Source organism: Macrosteles quadrilineatus, unplaced genomic scaffold (genome assembly GCF_028750875.1).
Source record: "Macrosteles quadrilineatus isolate MER2022 unplaced genomic scaffold, UCM_ALF_1.0 Scaffold_7__1_contigs__length_78375512, whole genome shotgun sequence".
Taxonomy (NCBI): domain Eukaryota; kingdom Metazoa; phylum Arthropoda; class Insecta; order Hemiptera; family Cicadellidae; genus Macrosteles; species Macrosteles quadrilineatus.
Genome location: NW_026542600.1, coordinates 35,324,811 through 35,342,758, shown reverse-complemented (window position 1 = coordinate 35,342,758; position 17,948 = coordinate 35,324,811). Strand labels below are relative to the sequence as shown.

At 35.2% G+C, this 17,948-nt stretch overlaps 1 protein-coding gene across 2 annotated transcripts; it reads left to right on the top strand.

Moving 5' to 3' along the window:
- Positions 1–577: 577 nt before the first annotated feature.
- On the top strand, positions 578–17,191 carry LOC128998239 (uncharacterized). Of its 2 annotated transcripts, none has more exons than XM_054424286.1 (4): positions 578–699; positions 7,404–7,663; positions 12,745–12,908; positions 15,537–17,191. In XM_054424286.1, the coding sequence occupies exons 2-4, from the start codon at positions 7,411–7,413 to the stop codon at positions 15,648–15,650; spliced, it is 531 nt and encodes a 176-aa protein (XP_054280261.1). In that variant the 5' UTR covers positions 578–699; positions 7,404–7,410; the 3' UTR covers positions 15,651–17,191. The 2 variants fall into 2 exon arrangements, with proteins under 2 accessions (XP_054280261.1, XP_054280262.1); XM_054424287.1 differs by lacking the exon at positions 578–699 and adding an exon at positions 2,718–2,837.
- Positions 17,192–17,948: the final 757 nt, after the last annotated feature.

Here is a 17,948-nt window from a genome sequence, read left to right as displayed (position 1 = left end):
CTGGGGCCGATATACTTTTTTATCATTTTGAGGCCAATTATTTTGTATTGAAGTGTTGTTATACGATTAAAGGTAAGGGAGAGAATCCGAAATAGCTTATTCCCTATAAGGGAAATTTGCTAAAACTGTACATTTTGATTCACATGTTATTCTTACGGGGAATAAACTGTTGTAGTTTACTTGTTTATTATTATGTGTTGTTTAAATTTGGCAAATTTATTTATTTAATCCTATAATATTAACTTTTGGTAAAAATAAACAACAAAACATTTTTTACCCACCCTGCATTAGCAAACGCTGTCAAACTCATTAAATCAAATGTTATTTAAAGGGGGTTAAATATACCTTGTTTATGGAGATAGTTCAGTAAAAATCCAATCAAACAAATAGAAATATGCTTAGTCTGCAGGTTTAATGTGGCGTGGGTAATTTTAACATTGATTCAATTTAGGTTAACGATATCAAATGGTTTAGGACAATGGGAACTCCAGTGATAAGAACGAAATGTGTCACAACATCTGTTATCAGGCAATTTCGCCGTCCTGATAAACGTTCTCAAGTACCTATTCTGAAATCGCAGCTACGTGTCTTTTACTATAATGATAAGCTTAGAGCTTACCTGACTTGGTACCGGATCGCACGTTTGTTCATTTCTGCTAGTTTTCCAACAGTCGACTGCAATTACAACAGATACAACATGTAAGTTGCCTACTTATTTGATTTATTTAAAATATATACTGTCGGTCAGTTCATGCGAGATGTGACCTCATTGGTTTTGTAGGATAAACACTTAAATATTGCCAAAACTAAAGGTATATACACATATGTTATGACATCAAAAACCAAAAATAAACTTATTGACCTATTCCAACGGACATCTCAATTTTTAATTTATTTTCTGTGACCTTTTTTAACATAAGCATTAGGCGAGTTTAGTTAGGTGGCCATTGCTAGTATTCTCTGAATACAAAAAGTAAAAAGAAAGTTGAATTCTATCATTAATATTGTACTAATATTTTTATTTGTATCGAATGGCAAAGTTTTTCTCACACTGCATAGTAACTTACTATATCCTTTGTAAGATAAATAATATTCGTACACATTTTTTATCTCCTGTTACCATTTTTAGTACACTTCTATTTAAAAAAATGTGGAATGCTTAAGCCGATATATAAACTTAAAATCCACTTTTAAACTTCCGAGCGTTTGGGCCTCGATTACACGAATTCCCAGATAACGTGAGGCGTCAACTGGTAATGCTGAATTTTACATTTGTATTGTTTATTACGCATATAATTCTTGATATTATTACTTTCGCTCGTGACGTGTCTGGATCACGACACAACATTGGATGATGACCAGCTAGCACAGAATACAGTAGACCTTTTAGTCCAATAGAATCAATAATCGATGAGCCAATGAATGATACATGCCATCTGGGTCCAGAATCAATCACGCCTGGAATCGGACCAGCGACTTCAAGATTTGGTCAGCACTTTAATCTCTCTGCCACTCAGGCAGTAGACAGATCGGATCGTTGTGAGTTTGGTTGGTTTGTGTAGAAGGCTTGGGCGGTTTGATGAATTCTGTATACAAGGAGATCAATGACCTTCATGTTGAGGTGGAAGGAAGGTTATGAGGAGGGTATGGCTACTAGCCATGGAAGCTACTAACCTGGCTAGGGTGGCGTAGACGACATATTTTGTGCTGTGCTTGCATGGGCCGGCAGCATACTGATGCAGCATTTCACCTGAAGCAAGTGTTGCGAGGCAAAAGCGCATGCGAAAAATCCCTTCTAACTTAAAGGCTTAGTTGCTTTCAAAATTCTTATAACCTTTTGTTGTTTGGAAATAACTATTCTTTTAAAAATGTATTTTGAAGTTTCATTAAAGCTTAACAATTATAATTTGAATTTCCTTTGAACAATATTGTTGTTTAATTTCGCTACTACCACTTTGATAGTCATACAAAGTATTATCATGCAAAGTAGTAAATAATTAAGAAATAACTATTGTTACTCAGTCCATTATCTAATAATAATTTCTCACGATATCACTAACGGTATTCAAAACCCTCCCAATAAAATAGTGTAGCAATTATTCGTCAATAATTGTAAAATTTTCCTGGATCTGATTTAATTTCTGAGACGAAAGCTTTAAATGTATCTCATCTGATTGATTGGGTAACCCTAATTTTTTCTTTAATCCTATTCCAGCATTTGCAAAAACTGACATACAGCAATTAATAGCTACGTTGACTTCCTCGTCACAAATGTTAAAACAATACTGTAGAGGACCAGTACAGATAATTTGACTTTCTTTTGTTTGAATTCAAATGCTGAATCTTGCTTGAACCTCCCGCACACTGGAGAAGCAAAGAAACAAAATGCTTCAAGCAAATCGTTGTGCAACATTTTGCTTCAGCTGAAATGCTGGATCAGTGTGCGCCTAGCCCGCCGCTAAAAATTGTATATGTGAGTCCCGAGTACGGTGGATGCTGCGATAGGGGTCTGCGCGAATGGTACAACGGCCTTCACGATCTGACCACGATAGCCGTTTAACACCAACAACTCGTGTGTAGTTCCGTCCCATAGAAATGAAACAGAAAAGCGGAAGAGCTTCCGGTTTGAAGCGGAAACGGTAGTGTCAGATACAGGTGCTCACCATATGGTCTGGCGGGGGTAGGGGAGCTAGAGGTGCAATCCGCAAGAGGGATACAACATACGTCATTCTCAGTGTACACGCAGACTTGGACCGTGAACCCGGGGTGGTGTTTAGTTTAGTGGACGAGTTATAATGATTACGTTCTGAGTGCTTCTTTTGCTGGGATTGTGCTGGGTGAGACATTTTTATTTGCTTAAAGCTGTATCACTGTTAGGTGAATATTTCATGCAACTGGCAAGTATAGAGTAATTTACGACAAAGACCTTATGACAAACCCCATAGTTTGCTTGGTAACATGGTCATTGGTATTGCCACGTTCACTTTTATGACGTGCGAATATAAGTACAGTACGGTACTACCATAGATTAATAGTATATATGAAATGCAGTCGGCCTACTTAGAACTTCAAACATAGCTCAAAACATCAAACTCAAACATTGTATATTATGTTTCATAGTTTTCAACTATCATTACGGAAAAATCTGTTTTTACTTTCACTATCTTCTGCGAAACGTGTTTAACGTGTAAAACATTTAAATTTGAGCTTCCAAAAACAACTTTGTCGTTGAAATAAATATTCGTCCGGTGGAAACAGTGATCAGTGAGAGGTAAGTCCCCTTAACTCTCTGTGTGGTGCTAACAGAGATAATATGCTGTACTGTATACTTAACTACTTGAATATACTTAGTCCTTATTTAGTTATGTCAGCACACATTTCGTAATTGATTTAAGATCTTTTTGAATAAAGATAAGTAAGTTAAAATATTCAACTATTGATCCCAACAACAAAATTGTATTTCATCAATATACATACGCACAGATGCATTTCCAAATACAGTCTAAAAATAGTTGCAACTTACTTAAACATCAGCGAACAATACCATACTAATTAAGCCGCCTTACAGTGTAAATACGTTATGTCCGTGTACTCACTAACCCATGGAATTTTCAGAGTCCTTTTATTTATAACAACATGACCTTAGCAGGATGGAATTAAGCATCGTTTTAGCTGCTATAAAACATTAACATGCTATATTCCTAAAATTTATATTCATAATCTATCACAAAAATAATTCTTACCTTAATTACAATTGATGAAAATAATTTGTTTTATTTAGCGTTTCATGATTCAATATAACTTATACACTAATGTAACTTACCAATGCAATAGTATATAAATCAATCTTTCAAACAGATATAAGTAGTAGGCAAAATGCTATAAATGTTACCATACAAATAATATTCAAGTAAAAGCAGACTTCTTCTGATGACTGAAAAATGTTATTCCAACGATATAAAGACGATGACCAATTTTCAACATTATTTTCAATTCCATATGAAACAATTAAGCACCTACTTATGGTTGATCATTCATTATAGAATAATATAAATCTAAGAAACTAAATGTATACGGTACCCTAAAATTTAAGTAGTATATGAGCAAGATTTACAAATTAACCACAACAATAGTATTATGCTCATTCTTATCCTTTAGTACACTCTTCACTAAGGATGGGGTTTAGCAGAGTGGTGTAAGTTGTTTTATAGCACAGTATTGCAGAATGTCTATTTTATTTATTTTACCACATGAAGACATAGACATTAACTCTCACTCAATTTTCTTTGATTTTTCAATAATTATTCCTTAGTCTAAGCTTCAAACTAGCTTGATCAATCGACGAAGAAGGAAATCAATAAATTAATTGTCATTATAACTTCAATCAATTGACTTAATTGAAACCCACATTGGAAATATACTGTAGGGAAATAATCGTGTACCCGAAAAATCTTTTTGTTACTTAGTCTTGTTTTCACAACTAAATACTAGTAATAAACCATAAAATAAAAAACAGTGTCGTTTAATGGTATATTTTAATCAATAATAAATTCCCATTAACTTACAATTCATTTACATTAAAGTAGTAAAATATATGTAGGTATATTTTTATTGTAATATATTGCATAAAATTATACTGGTAACATCACGATAGTTTTTAACAATGGGTCTTTGGAAAATTCAGCGGATGAATTTTAAATCTACAAAAATATCTTTAAGTCATCAGCTCCAGCTGATTTCTTTTTGTCCTACGGAGAGAAAAAATCATAAATTTCGCAACGCATGTATTGAAAACAACCATTTTTGCTGTAGTGAGATGAAAAAATAAATTACATTTTTTCAGTTGTTTTATTGAAAAATAAATTAAACATGCATACTCTAGCTAGACTATAGAGAATATAAGTAGTTGTACGTGTTAGTCTAATGTCTGACTATTCCATTACACAATAGCATGCGAGAATCTCAGTGTTACTACGATAACGCCGCCTTTCCCAGTAGTACTCGTGCCTTCCTCAGCACTTCTGTCGTTCTCATAGTTATCCGTAGCTGGAATGTACACGGTACATAGTATTGTTGTTTACTGTAATTGATCACATTATTCTTAAGTTGAACAACAACTGGATAGAAAAATAAATGATTTATTGTACAACCAATCGATCATTTCTGTTTCAACAATTGAGGTAAAATTATATGCAATTAGACTAAATTTTGAGAAATCAGTTTAAAATATTACAGTTTTAGGATTTCTCCGCATTTATATGTGTTATATGTGTTTCTACTAAATTGACGTTTAATAATCATCTTCATACTTTAAAATAATTATCATACTCCTCTTTACCGACGATAGTGAGCCTAAAACTAGATTTAACGAGTTCTCAGCAGAGTTTCCGCAATAAAGAAATCTTACACTAGTGTATTCTACATATAAGAGACCAAACTATTTTTATAAGTATTGAAACTTTTGCCAAAGAGTCTTAAAAAAGCATTCTTAAGGGATATGTATTTTCCATAACGCCCCATTTGTATTGCTAAAATACATCGTTGTGAGTTGAAGTTCAACAAAAGATATTTTATGTTGAGAGTGAAGTATGAAACTATCCAAAACTAAGTTTAAGTGAAAGTAGTGTATAAATTAGTTGATGTCCATTCAAAATACCAAGAGCATTTATGGTCCAATAGTACCAAAGCGACCTCGGTAATACGAGTGAATTTAGACTATTTGACTTTAACTTTTAGATGTCGTCCTAATTTTTTATCTTCTCGCTAAACTTAAGTGATATGTAATTGAGATATCAATGAACCATGACATATCAATGGCGTCACCCTTTAAAATATTGAAGTTGTGATTGATTCGCGTTTAGGTATGTATGGGCATTTCAATGACTCATGTTATGAATTCTTAAGTAGTCCATGATTCATTTGTACTAGAACTTTTTTTAATAGCTTGATATTATTTTCCAGTATTTTTCACAAATAACAAGTAAGCATCGTATAATATAAAAGCCTTCACACACAACATCTTGGACATTATTTGATATTCACAAATGTTACACTACAACTGGGATATTATTTATTATTTTTTAAGAAAATATAACAACAATGTGCCGACGATATATCAGCCAATAACATAATAAAAGATAATATATTTTTTGCTCTAGGTTTCAATGACTCACATGTCTACCTGATGTTATGTGCACATAATGTCTCATTTTAAACGTATTTTAGTTGGTTTAGTTAGTTTTTTGCGTTTTAGTTTGTGAGATGAATATATCAAATTAATGTTAACATGTTATAAATCTTGGTCTAGAATATAAATATTTGTATATATTACCAAAGTAAAAGTACTCTTTTGAAAAGTTTCCTCTGGAATCCTTAGTACTAACTAAGTATGTTCACTACCGTAGATGAAGTATCATACAATATGTTGTGTTAAATAGGCCCTATGCTCATAAACTGACCTTTACTGTTTTGTTTTTCAATACAATACTCGTAGTCAGCTTGACATGACAAAATGTTTAAAATTAGTTTGTAGGAAACACAACACCGTTGCAGTAGTAGAATAGAGAACTCTCAAGTATCCTTGTACGTGTCCAAGAAAACTTTTTTCAATTACTGCTAGAATCTCATAAATGCATCCTTCTTAGAATATTGCTGTAGGCTGTATATTTAATTTTGCACAGCCTAACAGTGTTATTTTGTACGAGTATATTAACAGTATAGGAATCATAATATTTTTCGTTTTAGATGTTGGCAGCCTTTTAAAATTGCATTCGCCCATCCACATGGGTTTCAAAGTCGTATTCGTAGATCAAAAAGCAAGACTAGAAAAGATATCCATACGATTCTAGTACTTTTATTTCATATTTTATTTTTTTATTGATCTTTGGAAATTAATTTTTTACGAGAATGTTTCTAAATGTGAGTACTGAAATGAGTATTTTACGTATATCGTATTAGCCTCAGAAATATTTCCAATATTGTATACAATTCCTTTTGAAAAATTGTAGTTCATATTTGAAATCTTCGTAGTAACAATTTATGTAAATTGCCATAACGTAATTATCTTTAAAAAGTAAAAATATTCCATAGTGCAAACCATAGTATTTAATAATGTTGTCAACAAATATTTTTAACACCCACAAAAACAGAATTGGATTGCAAAACATTTTATTTATTGGGCCAGTTTTCTTGTAGGCTTAACGAATGAGGCACATATTTCAAAACAATTCTTTACTTATTTACTCTTCATTTTGCAGTAAAATTTAACTCACTTTTATATCAGTAGAATTGTAAGGGACGGAGTAATACGCTTTGGTTGTCAGTAACTAAACTCCATTTCTGTTCACTGTGCAATGTCTCCCAAGAACCTGTTGTCCATAGCCTTTAGTTGATCTGTTTTGTAGAGGTATCATGGCTGGAGAGTCGCAGCCCCAAGACGTGAGTCTACTGGTACCTGAGGAACTACCTCAGACCTTCACAGTCAAGTACCTCGGTCACGCGGAGTCCAGGGGGCTCTGGGGCATCAAGAACACAAGGGCTCCAGTCGACAGACTAGTGGCCCTGGCAAAGCAACCTGGAGCTGTGCTGCCAGTCATGAAACTAACGATATCAACCACAGGCTGTACGTTGTCAGCTGGGGGTGCAACCCGCCATCACCCTATAGGTAGGTGCAGCTTCCCATCTAGGCGTTACATTTACAGACCAGGTGTTTGATCTATTTTTTTATAAACACCGTTTAAAACAGTTGGTTTACAGAATAACTCAGGTCAAAATCAAATTACATAACTATTTGTTATATTTGCCTTGGTTGAAATCTGGTAATACCAACAATGGAAATGGCTGCAAGTTTGTGAATATCCAAAGAAAATGCTTTAACAACGTATTACAAGAAGAAGCTTATTTTTTTTTACTTTCGTTAAACATCAGCAAACGGACTCTGACACAGAAAACGTATTTAGTGTGTTGTGGTAGAAATTTTATAAACAAGTCCATTAAACTCTTTAGGTAGCCGAGGGGAAAACATAAAAAAATAAAACAAAACTCTCTCCACAGTTTCCAGTTCCAATCGAGATCAACACAAAATACACTTGATTAGTTTGGCCCCATTCTTTTTTAACACCCGTTACCTATAAAACCACTGTGCAAAACCTTTACATCTAAAACCCCTAATTATGTTCTCTTTGTCGTCAAAATATCGTATATACTTTTATAAAGCGGATTGCTGTCACAGCTACCCCTTAAAGACATAGACATGATTTATTTATTGCACAGCACATTCAATACATGTAATAACGTTGAGAATTGTTGCATTGTAAAAATGGTACATAAAACATTTATCATAACACACATGAAACCAAGCTGAAAAATGAACACTTTAAATCAAGCAGAAAAAAATCTTCTAAATGAAAGTTGTGTTAAAGTGGCTTATCTAATTACTAAAAAGCCTTGTTAATGAGTGAATTATTTATTATTTATTTAAATTTTATTCGGCTCAATGACTTGTAGCATGTAAGAAGCATATTGTACAAACTCCGCCCAGAATACAATGGGCACTTGTATATGGTCAAATGGTGTCTAGGGAGTGTAAACATATTTCCATTGCGAGTTTCATACCTGAGGTTGAAATGTATTCGTAGCTTATTTCTAATTGAATGTATGTAACCTGATTATTAATTATTCTATAATATACAATCCCGTAAATGTCAGAATTTTATAATATTGAAAATGTTTCACAAGAACGTCTTAGATGACAGCTATTCACCTGCCTTATTTCCTAATTCAAACCTCTGGTTATCAGGAAAAATCTAAAAAATGTGTCTGATAGATTTCCAGTCACACTGAGGCATATCCTGCACCTCATGATGTCTTGCAATCCGGAACCTCTGATGGGGATTTTAGCTTCCAGCTTATCCAGGCTGATTGGCTGATGTCTCTGATGTGTTATGTCTCACTGATAGACTGTGCGAAGAGTACACATAATCATAAGTAATAACATTTAATTTAATCTTCAATGTGAGTCAGTTTGTTATCGAAGCCAGAAGATCAGTTTTGAGTAAACCTAATTAATGAGAGGCCAATGACAAATGACGACTATACATTTTCTAAGAAATAACTGTACAAAGGTGGAGATGTCTCCAAACGTCATTTAATATAGACCAGGACCAGCTTTCGCTTCAATTCCCTCTATAATTACTGTAATGGTTGAGCGGTCTCCCGTGGCTTCACCATGCGGCCCGGTTCGTTACTTGTCCATTTTCAAATCATCATTCAAGCGTTTCTTGGTCAAGAAATTATTATATCGTGACGCGATTTTCGACTAAAGTTCCTCGCTAAGAGGTGCTTACTCATAGTTATTTACACGTAATATAAATTTCTTGGCATATCTTTGGTAATTTTAGGATTTTCATGTGGATTTCAATTGAGTAAACCATACCAACGAATACTGGTAGGTAGAAAATTGTAGGGCGACGCGTAGGGCCCATAGCGTGGTGACCGAGTTCCCACCTTACAATCAGATAGTCTCCAGTTCAATTCCAAAAAATTGACAAATTTTTAATGGATCGAAATTCGACCCAGTCTTCCTGGATCATTAGGCTTTTAGTAAATAAATATCCCTGGCAAAAGAAACAGCCAAACTTATTCTGTAAAAAAGCAGCAAACGACATTTCGATTCATTCTACACTTGTCATTCAGTCATATTTAGGATAAAATATGCTCTAGTAGCGTGTCCATATTGTAATGCAATGGTAATAACAATGTTATTATACTATATAAAATAGGCAAGCACGTTTTTTGTCGACAGAACTCCTCCGTGGTTACTCAGCCGATTATGTTAGTTTATGGCTCTCAAGGAAGGATCTCATTCAGTAGATGTCATTTAAGGTCTTACATCTTGAAAAAGTCACCTGGGTTCTGCCCCAGTGGCTTTTAAAATTCCATGTTAGTATTATTTGTTTACATTATGATCAACTGGATAATTTATTTGCTGTTAATATTTTAAATTACAATATTCAAGGAAACGCGCCCATGTACACATATTTCCTGACTTAGTTGAAATTAAATATTTACTTATTTGAATGTGGGTTTCCGGTCGTATTATAATGGAAAAAGGCAAGAAGGCTTAGGCAATTTGATATATTTCACCAAATAAGAAAACTGAAATTACGCAGTACTGTATTTCTTGAGCAAACATTGAAAGAACCAATTTGCGAATTATTGAAACATAGAAAAGTCATAGAACGCCACCGAGTTAAAGGAATAGAGATAATCTTTTATTAAGCATTTTTAATCGTTGTAGTAGTCTACATAATTAAGAACACAACTTTGGTTCCTACAAACGGTAAACGAAAATGTTAGCCTAAGTCCTGCAATATTTTGAAGAACCATGGACTTTGTGATGGAAACCCCTCTAAGGCGAAGGACAACTGGTACTTCAAGGATATTTAATCTCTGTTTCCATAGGTCTAGGACGTCCCGGGGTTGCACGATTGTGCAAATTTATTTAACTACGTAGTACAGTTTCCAAATGCAGTTGTTTCAAAATACTGAAAGACAGCATTGCCTATGACCGATATGGCCAAGCCATTAGTCTCAATTTATACTCCATTTCCTCCAATTCTCAGTGAACGTCAAAGCTTTTTTACAACGAACCTGGAACGAACTCATGCGCTCATTGGTGTAATAGATACACATTTTATATTCTTTAACAGTAGTTTTTTTATGTCAAACCAGATCACCATAAACAATGTTTAAGTGTTAGGAGATCATTTCTTAAGCAACCCTGCTCGGAAGTGTCTTCTACGAATAACCGTAGCTCAGCAACCTAGCGGCAACGTAGAGCTGGCCGTGTCCAAACACAGGTTTCGGAAGATACACTTTAACTTTGGAACCAGTACACGGAGTCCAGATGAAGCTCCAGCTAAATACGATTACCGGTCGTATGACGCTGTGGCTTGTCTTTAAAAACCACAGAGAAGAGTACTAAAGAAGTGCGTATTAAAAAAGCCCGCAATAGTGAAACAAAATAAAACAACTTACTTAGCCATGTGTCATACAAAAATTATTTGTAGTAACATAAACATATACAAATATAACCAGCTGTTAAAAGAAATAGCTTGATCCTAGGTAAACAAAAAAGGTAAACATACGAATTTAAAAGGCCAATGGGGCTGAGCCCAGGGTACCTTTTCAACATGCAAGACCGAATATGACATCTACTGAATGAGATGTTTCAAATGAACCCTAAACTAACATAATCGGCTGAGTAACCATGGACGAGTTCTGCCGAAGAAAATCGTGCTTGCCTATTTTATATATAGATAAGTGGGTTAGTGTAATGTGATGGGTTTTTTATTATTCTTCTGAAATTATAAATTTATCTTCACCCTTGGCCAGATGATGATCCCGTAAATTTTGAAACTGCAGCAGCCAGCAGTGGAGTCTCGTACCTCTAGACAGTTAGTATAAGGTTATTCGTACGTACAAATGTTTCGGTGCATATCAGAACGAAAATGAAAATGGATTACCGGTACTACACGAAGAAGCTAACATGTCTCTTCTGTTTGTAAACACGGTGTCCTGCGAAGTGCAAGACCTGCTGTACCCGTGTCTTCTGCATGATTAGTAACGTGTTTCTTCTGTTTGTAGATATGGAGTGCAAGACCTGCTGTACTCGTGTCTTCTGCATGATTGCTAACATGTTTCTTCTATTTGTAGACACGGTGTCCTACAGAGTGCAAGACCTGCTGTACTCGTGTCTTCTACATGATTGCTAACATGTTTCTTCTATTTGTAGACACGGTGTCCTGCAGAGTGCAAGACTTGCTGTACCCGTGTCTTCTACATGATTGCAAACATGTTTCTTCTATTTGTAGACATGGTGTCCTGCAGAGTGCAAGACCTGCTGTACCCGTGTCTTCTACATGATTGCTAACATGTTTCTTCTATTTGTAGACACGGTGTCCTGCAGAGTGCAAGACCTGCTGTACCCGTGTCTTCTACATGATTGCTAACGTGTTTCTTCTGTTTGTATACACGGTATCTTACGGAGTGCAAGACCTGCTGTTCCCGTGTCTTCTACATGATTACTAAGATGTTTCTTCTGTTTGTAGATACGGTGTCATACGAAGTGCAAGACCTGCTGTACCCGTGTCTTCTGCATGATTGCTAACGTGTTTCTTCTGTTTGTATACACGGTATCTTACGGAGTGCAAGACCTGCTGTTCCCGTGTCTTCTACATGATTACTAAGATGTTTCTTCTGTTTGTAGATACGGTATCATACGAAGTGCAAGACCTGCTGTACCCGTGTCTTCTACATGATTGCTAACGTGTTTCTTCTGTTTGTATACACGGTATCTTACGGAGTACAAGACCTGCTGTACCCGTGTCTTCTACATGATTGCTAACGTGTTTCTTCTGTTTGTACACACGGTATCTTACGGAGTGCAAGACCTGCTGTACCCATGTCTTCTGCATGATTGCTAACGTGTTTCTTCTGTTTGTATACACGGTATCTTACGGAGTGGAAGACCTGCTGTTCCCGTGTCTTCTACATGATTACTAAGATGTTTCTTCTGTTTGTAGATACGGTGTCATACGAAGTGCAAGACCTGCTGTACCCGTGTCTTCTGCATCATTGCTAACATGGTTCTTCTGTTTGTATACACGGTATCTTACAGAGTACAAGACCTGGTGTATACCCGTGTCTTCCACATGATTACTAACGTATTTATTCTGTTTGTAGACACGGTGTCCTACGGAGTACAAGACCTGGTGTATACCCGTGTCTTCAGCATGATTGTGGTTCACGACAAGATGGACAGAAGTCCCTTCCAATGCCATGCGTTTGTTTGCGAGAGTCGCCAAACCGCTAGGAAAGTTACCTACTGCCTCGCCACTGCTTTCCAGGTTCTCGTTTTGCCTTTTTAATTGTTTATTACTTTTTACCACACAACACAGTAACTAGCCCTGTTTCTGTACTCTTTGTAGCCCAGTAACTCGTTGTTTATAGAAATGGACCGATAGAGTCGGTAGTATGGTTAATTTACCGATCACTTATAATATATGGGATATTGGCTGGCTGGGTGGCTTAGTGGTAAAAGAGCTCACCTAACAATCAATGGGTGCCGGTACGATCCTAAGAAACGTTAGTAGCTTTTTGATGGTTCGTAACTGGACCCAACTGTCCCTGATTATTGGGCTTTAAGAGAGATACCACATTGACTACCGCGTAAACATGGTCCTACAAAAAATAACCTCGTGGCATTGTTAAAGTGTTTATCGACTTGAAAAGAATTGTAAAATATTCACAAAGATCCAAACTATGCACTGGATGAACTGAAACTTCGTAATTGTTTCTTTAAGTACGGTATTTAGAAAGTCATTATGCAAATCCGTAAATTTGTCTTTTTCACATGTGATTTTATCTTCTAAATAATAGTTCAAAATTTATATATCCCCATCCATTGCAAGCTCTTACATGTTAAGAGCACAAAAATCGCACAATCATTGGAAACAAATTAGTTGAATGTTGAGAGCTTGTGCAATTGAGGCATGTTCAATCTCAAACTATATTTCAATCCATATAATCCGCCATCTTTAATTGAACTTCAGGCTCTCGGGTAAAACCCACTTAATTAAATTATCCTAACCAATGAAACAGCTGATCATAGTCAGTAAGTCAGTAACAAAGCTTGTGTAGATCAGTGTGATCATTTCACAACATTCTACATTCATCCTTTTCACATATTTGGGTTAACATACGTCCCCATCTCAACTAATTAATAATTATTATTGATGATTGATTTTTTTATTTTCAAAAAGGCAAAGAATGAGTTTCTTTGATATCCTTCTTCAAAGAAACTATACAATAAATAATAGACAGGTTTGGCCAGACACACACATATATAAAAAATAAAAATAGAAACGTTTTAAAAGCGTTTCAGTGCATTTAATCAAATTATTACGTTATTAAACTGTTTTGTTAAAATAGTGTTTATGATACAGATGCTATGTATAACTACCATATATATTTGTCGTTGGTAGTGTGATGAGAAGTATCATACGCGACGCATTCGGGAAGGAGTTTCCTGTTCTCACATGAAATACCGAACTTGCTTCAAATGCTTCATGCTTCAAGCAACCTTGGCATGCTTTCATGCCTTAAGGCGAACTATACTATTTAGCTACTGTTTCACTGTTCTCATCAAGCATCTTTGAAAAAGTGCAATACTGAACTAATGTTTTTCGTTGTAATAGTAGGATACTGCATAACGCCACAATTGGCCAAAAGATAAGTGTTAATGGTGCGAGCTTAAAGTGCGGGATTTTATGCAAGTGCCGTTTACACCTACAGGGACAAGTCGCGTTAAACACTTCAACCTTACTATTAGTAACAAATATACAGGGCTAGTAAAAACAACCCTTACATTCAATCACAACACTGTTTCATATAATTTATTTCAAAACATAATGTCAATAGAAATTTCTATCTGTTTTCAAATGTAACTTTTCCAAACATTTCCTATATTAATTAATATTGGAAAAATAATGCGAGTTACTATACAAATTTGGGGCTCTGTGGTAGCATCGTTGAAAACCTATTGAATAATCTCGTATACTTTTTTAAAAAAGCCACCGTTAAAGTGTTTAGTTAATTTTAGCCAGTTCCGGCTGATTTTACTGAGCAATTTTTGTAAACAACATTTTTGTTTACTAAGAGACCAGAAACCATTTGCTTATTGTGTAGCATTATAAGTAATTAGTTAGAGCTTAACCCACATTCCTCTGTTTGTATAAAGACATGGAGTACTGTCAACTAAAGCCTTTTATATAGTTTACTGACAAGTTAATGATTGACAACACTTGGGCTTGGCTCGCAAATTTAATTTAAGGTAATGTAATATTAAATTTGCCTTTTCTAAGCTTATGTATAAAAATATGCATTAATTGATTTATCACTGACTCCTTAGAAGTAAGTTTATAACTAATTAAGGAAATCAGAATATTAGTTTCATTATTAATTACTAATATCTATAACTAAAACTTATAACATTTGCTTTAATAGAAAACAATAATAATATTTCATGTTTTTCACTCAGGTTTGACTCTCAAGTAGTGCCTATTGGTACCGAAAAGAGTGTAGATGTCACAAGAGCCTTAGAAATTTGTATTTTGATCACTGATTTAGCCCGGTTTTTATTAACTAAGCGCAAACTGTAATACAAGAGATTAAAAATTTATCATCCCTCTGAGTTAATTTTCAGTTTACAATTTGGCCTATAAGCAGCCTATTTCCCAAATGTATTAGATTGATGTGACCTAACCTTTCCAAAGTATTTTATTTTACGAACTAAAATAATCTGGTTACAAATCTGTATTGTTGTATATTATTGTTATAAATATGTTATACATACTGAAACGTATTTTTGAATATGTATAAGAAGTCAAGAAACTTTTCCTTCATGTGATTTGTGATAAGACTTTACGTGAAGCCGGATAAATCTTTGTAATATTCAGTATGATATTTTGCTTCAGGAGTACAGCAAGAGCGTGCGAGCGACAGAGTCAGGGAAGAAGTTTGCCATTGACTTGCGAAGCCCAGAGGATCTAGAAGCTGAACTTCGATCTGCAGACTGTTCTGAAGCATGATCTAGAAGAAACACTCCTCGCTGGACATAACTTTGCTAAATACCTGAACTAACCGTCCATCGTACAACCAACCCTTCTATACACCAAGTTGGTAGACGGCAAAAGCCTAACTGAAACTTTCATGTTGAACACTGATGACCTTGTTGGTCACTTGCTTGGATAATGTTTTTGAATCTCTGAATATACCGATTCAAACCTTTATTTGCTAAGCCTTAAACCACTTTAACAAGTGAGTGTGTTTTCAATTGGGATCAGATTATTACGGTATGTGCTAAAAAAATCGAGAATGGTTGTAGCTTGAAAAAGCAAATTCCGATGTCAAATTTAAAACTAAAAGTAAAAATATTAATGAAGACTGAAGTTAAATTTAGACTAAGTAAAATAAATGAGGATTTGTAGGTTAAAGCTGGTAAATATCATTAGCTATTCATTTTTAATCGAAGTATTCTGTTCTGCTGTGTGCTTCATTAGTTATTGTAGTACAGAAATGCAGAACTACGTTCTAAAGTTAACAAATTATGCAGTTACATTTAAATATTTCAAATCTAGTTAATTCTTAGCCACACTACACTCCTACTGCCTTGTTTTAGGCTAAGTGTAAAATATCATTTAATTGTTTATTCATCACTTCGAAGCCATTACGGTCTGAAATATGACTTTGGTAGTATTGGTTCTAAAATATGTCCTAACGAATCATGTAAAATAATTTCATAATGAAAAATGTGTGTCTAAAACTAACCATCCAAAGAAACTTAAGGGATGAATATGCCCTTTATGAGTGTAGGAGTTTTGCCAACGGGTATCAGGTAGAAAGGGTCCCCATCCATGAATTCCACATACTGCGGAGTTTTGCCAACGGTTGTGGGTTGAGCGAGAGCGATTACACGTGACCGTGAGAGTGGCTTCCGCTAGGGGTGGAAAACCAGGCAGGATGCTGACTGTATTCAAAGTAATGGAGTTATGCACCTCTGACTGTGAAAGGAAATGTATTGAATTTTTAACCTAACCTAACCTAACCTAACCTAACCTAACCTAACCTAACCTAACCTAACCTAACCTAACCTAACCTAACCTAACCTAACCTAACCTAACCTAACCTAACCTAACCTAACCCACTGCGACAAGCGCATAACTGCTAAGCGTAGACAACCCTGACAATCGCTCTCCCTCCCTCCGTCACACTCTTTCTCCCACCACCACCGTTGGCAAATCTCCGCACCAAGAGGTGGCCGAAGGCATCCCCCCCATCTACCTGACACCCGTTGGCAAAACTCCGGTTCCCGCCCTTTATAACTAATGCGCACTTTACTATACTGTCCTAGTGTGGAAATCTACCGCATTTGAAAAAAAATGCATAGTGAATTGATTTGCAATGCAAATTTGTCTTTAAGAATAGCTACTGTGTTATTTTGTGTTACCTTAATATTAAGTTAATTTATACTTAACAGAGATTAACTTATGGAAAATCGTATCCAAATAAATTTTATTTTAAGGTTAAAAAATAAATTGTAAATATAAGCTAATTACAATCTTATCATTAATTAAACTGTGTATATGTGATAATCCTGTTATTTTACCAAATACAATTCCTTGTTTTTATGTTACATGTTTCAGAGGAAGTGTTGAAACAATGATGCAAAATCATTATAACCGCATTGATTTCTTTCTCTAGTAAACACGGAGAATTTTCTATTAATTGGTCCATCAACTAAAAAACGTGTATATAGTTTCATCCAGCCGAGTGGAAATACAGTCTTTGCTTGTGTCAAAGATATGGAAATGGTAGAAGTACATGTACTCCATTAGTGGTGAAGAATAACACATACTTTTAATTAGGATATCTACATTGAAACATGATTCTCGGAGGGTTGATTTATAAGGCTTTTAGTTATAGAGTGTTGATACCTAAAGCGTGTGTAGGAGCTAGTACGCGCAGGACCGTTTCGACAGCTGCGGCGCGAAATACGCGATTAGTGATGCAAACAAATTATGATTCAGCGCAACCGTCTCACGGGTCCTTCCCACAATCGACCAACACTAACATTGAACCAATAAACTCGAGTCTCTGGCCACATTATACTTGAATGGTCACTATTTCTTCCCACAATCGACCATCACTAACATTGAACCAATAAACTCGAGTCTCTGGCCACATTATACTTGAATGGTCACTATTTCTTCCCACAATTGACCATCACTAACATTGAACCAATAAACTCGAGTCTCTGGCCACATTATACTTGGATGGTCCTCATTACTTCCCACAATCGACCAACACTAACATTGAACCAATAAACT

Bases quoted from the DNA above. Each gene is read 5' to 3' on its own strand.
- LOC128998239 (XM_054424286.1), top strand. From the start codon at position 7,411: ATGGCTGGAGAGTCGCAGCCCCAAGACGTGAGTCTACTGGTACCTGAG. The intron at 7,664-12,744 runs GTAGGTGCAGCT...TTCTGTTTGTAG, and splicing joins AACCCGCCATCACCCTATAG to ACACGGTGTCCTACGGAGTA. The intron at 12,909-15,536 runs GTTCTCGTTTTG...ATTTTGCTTCAG, and splicing joins GCCTCGCCACTGCTTTCCAG to GAGTACAGCAAGAGCGTGCG.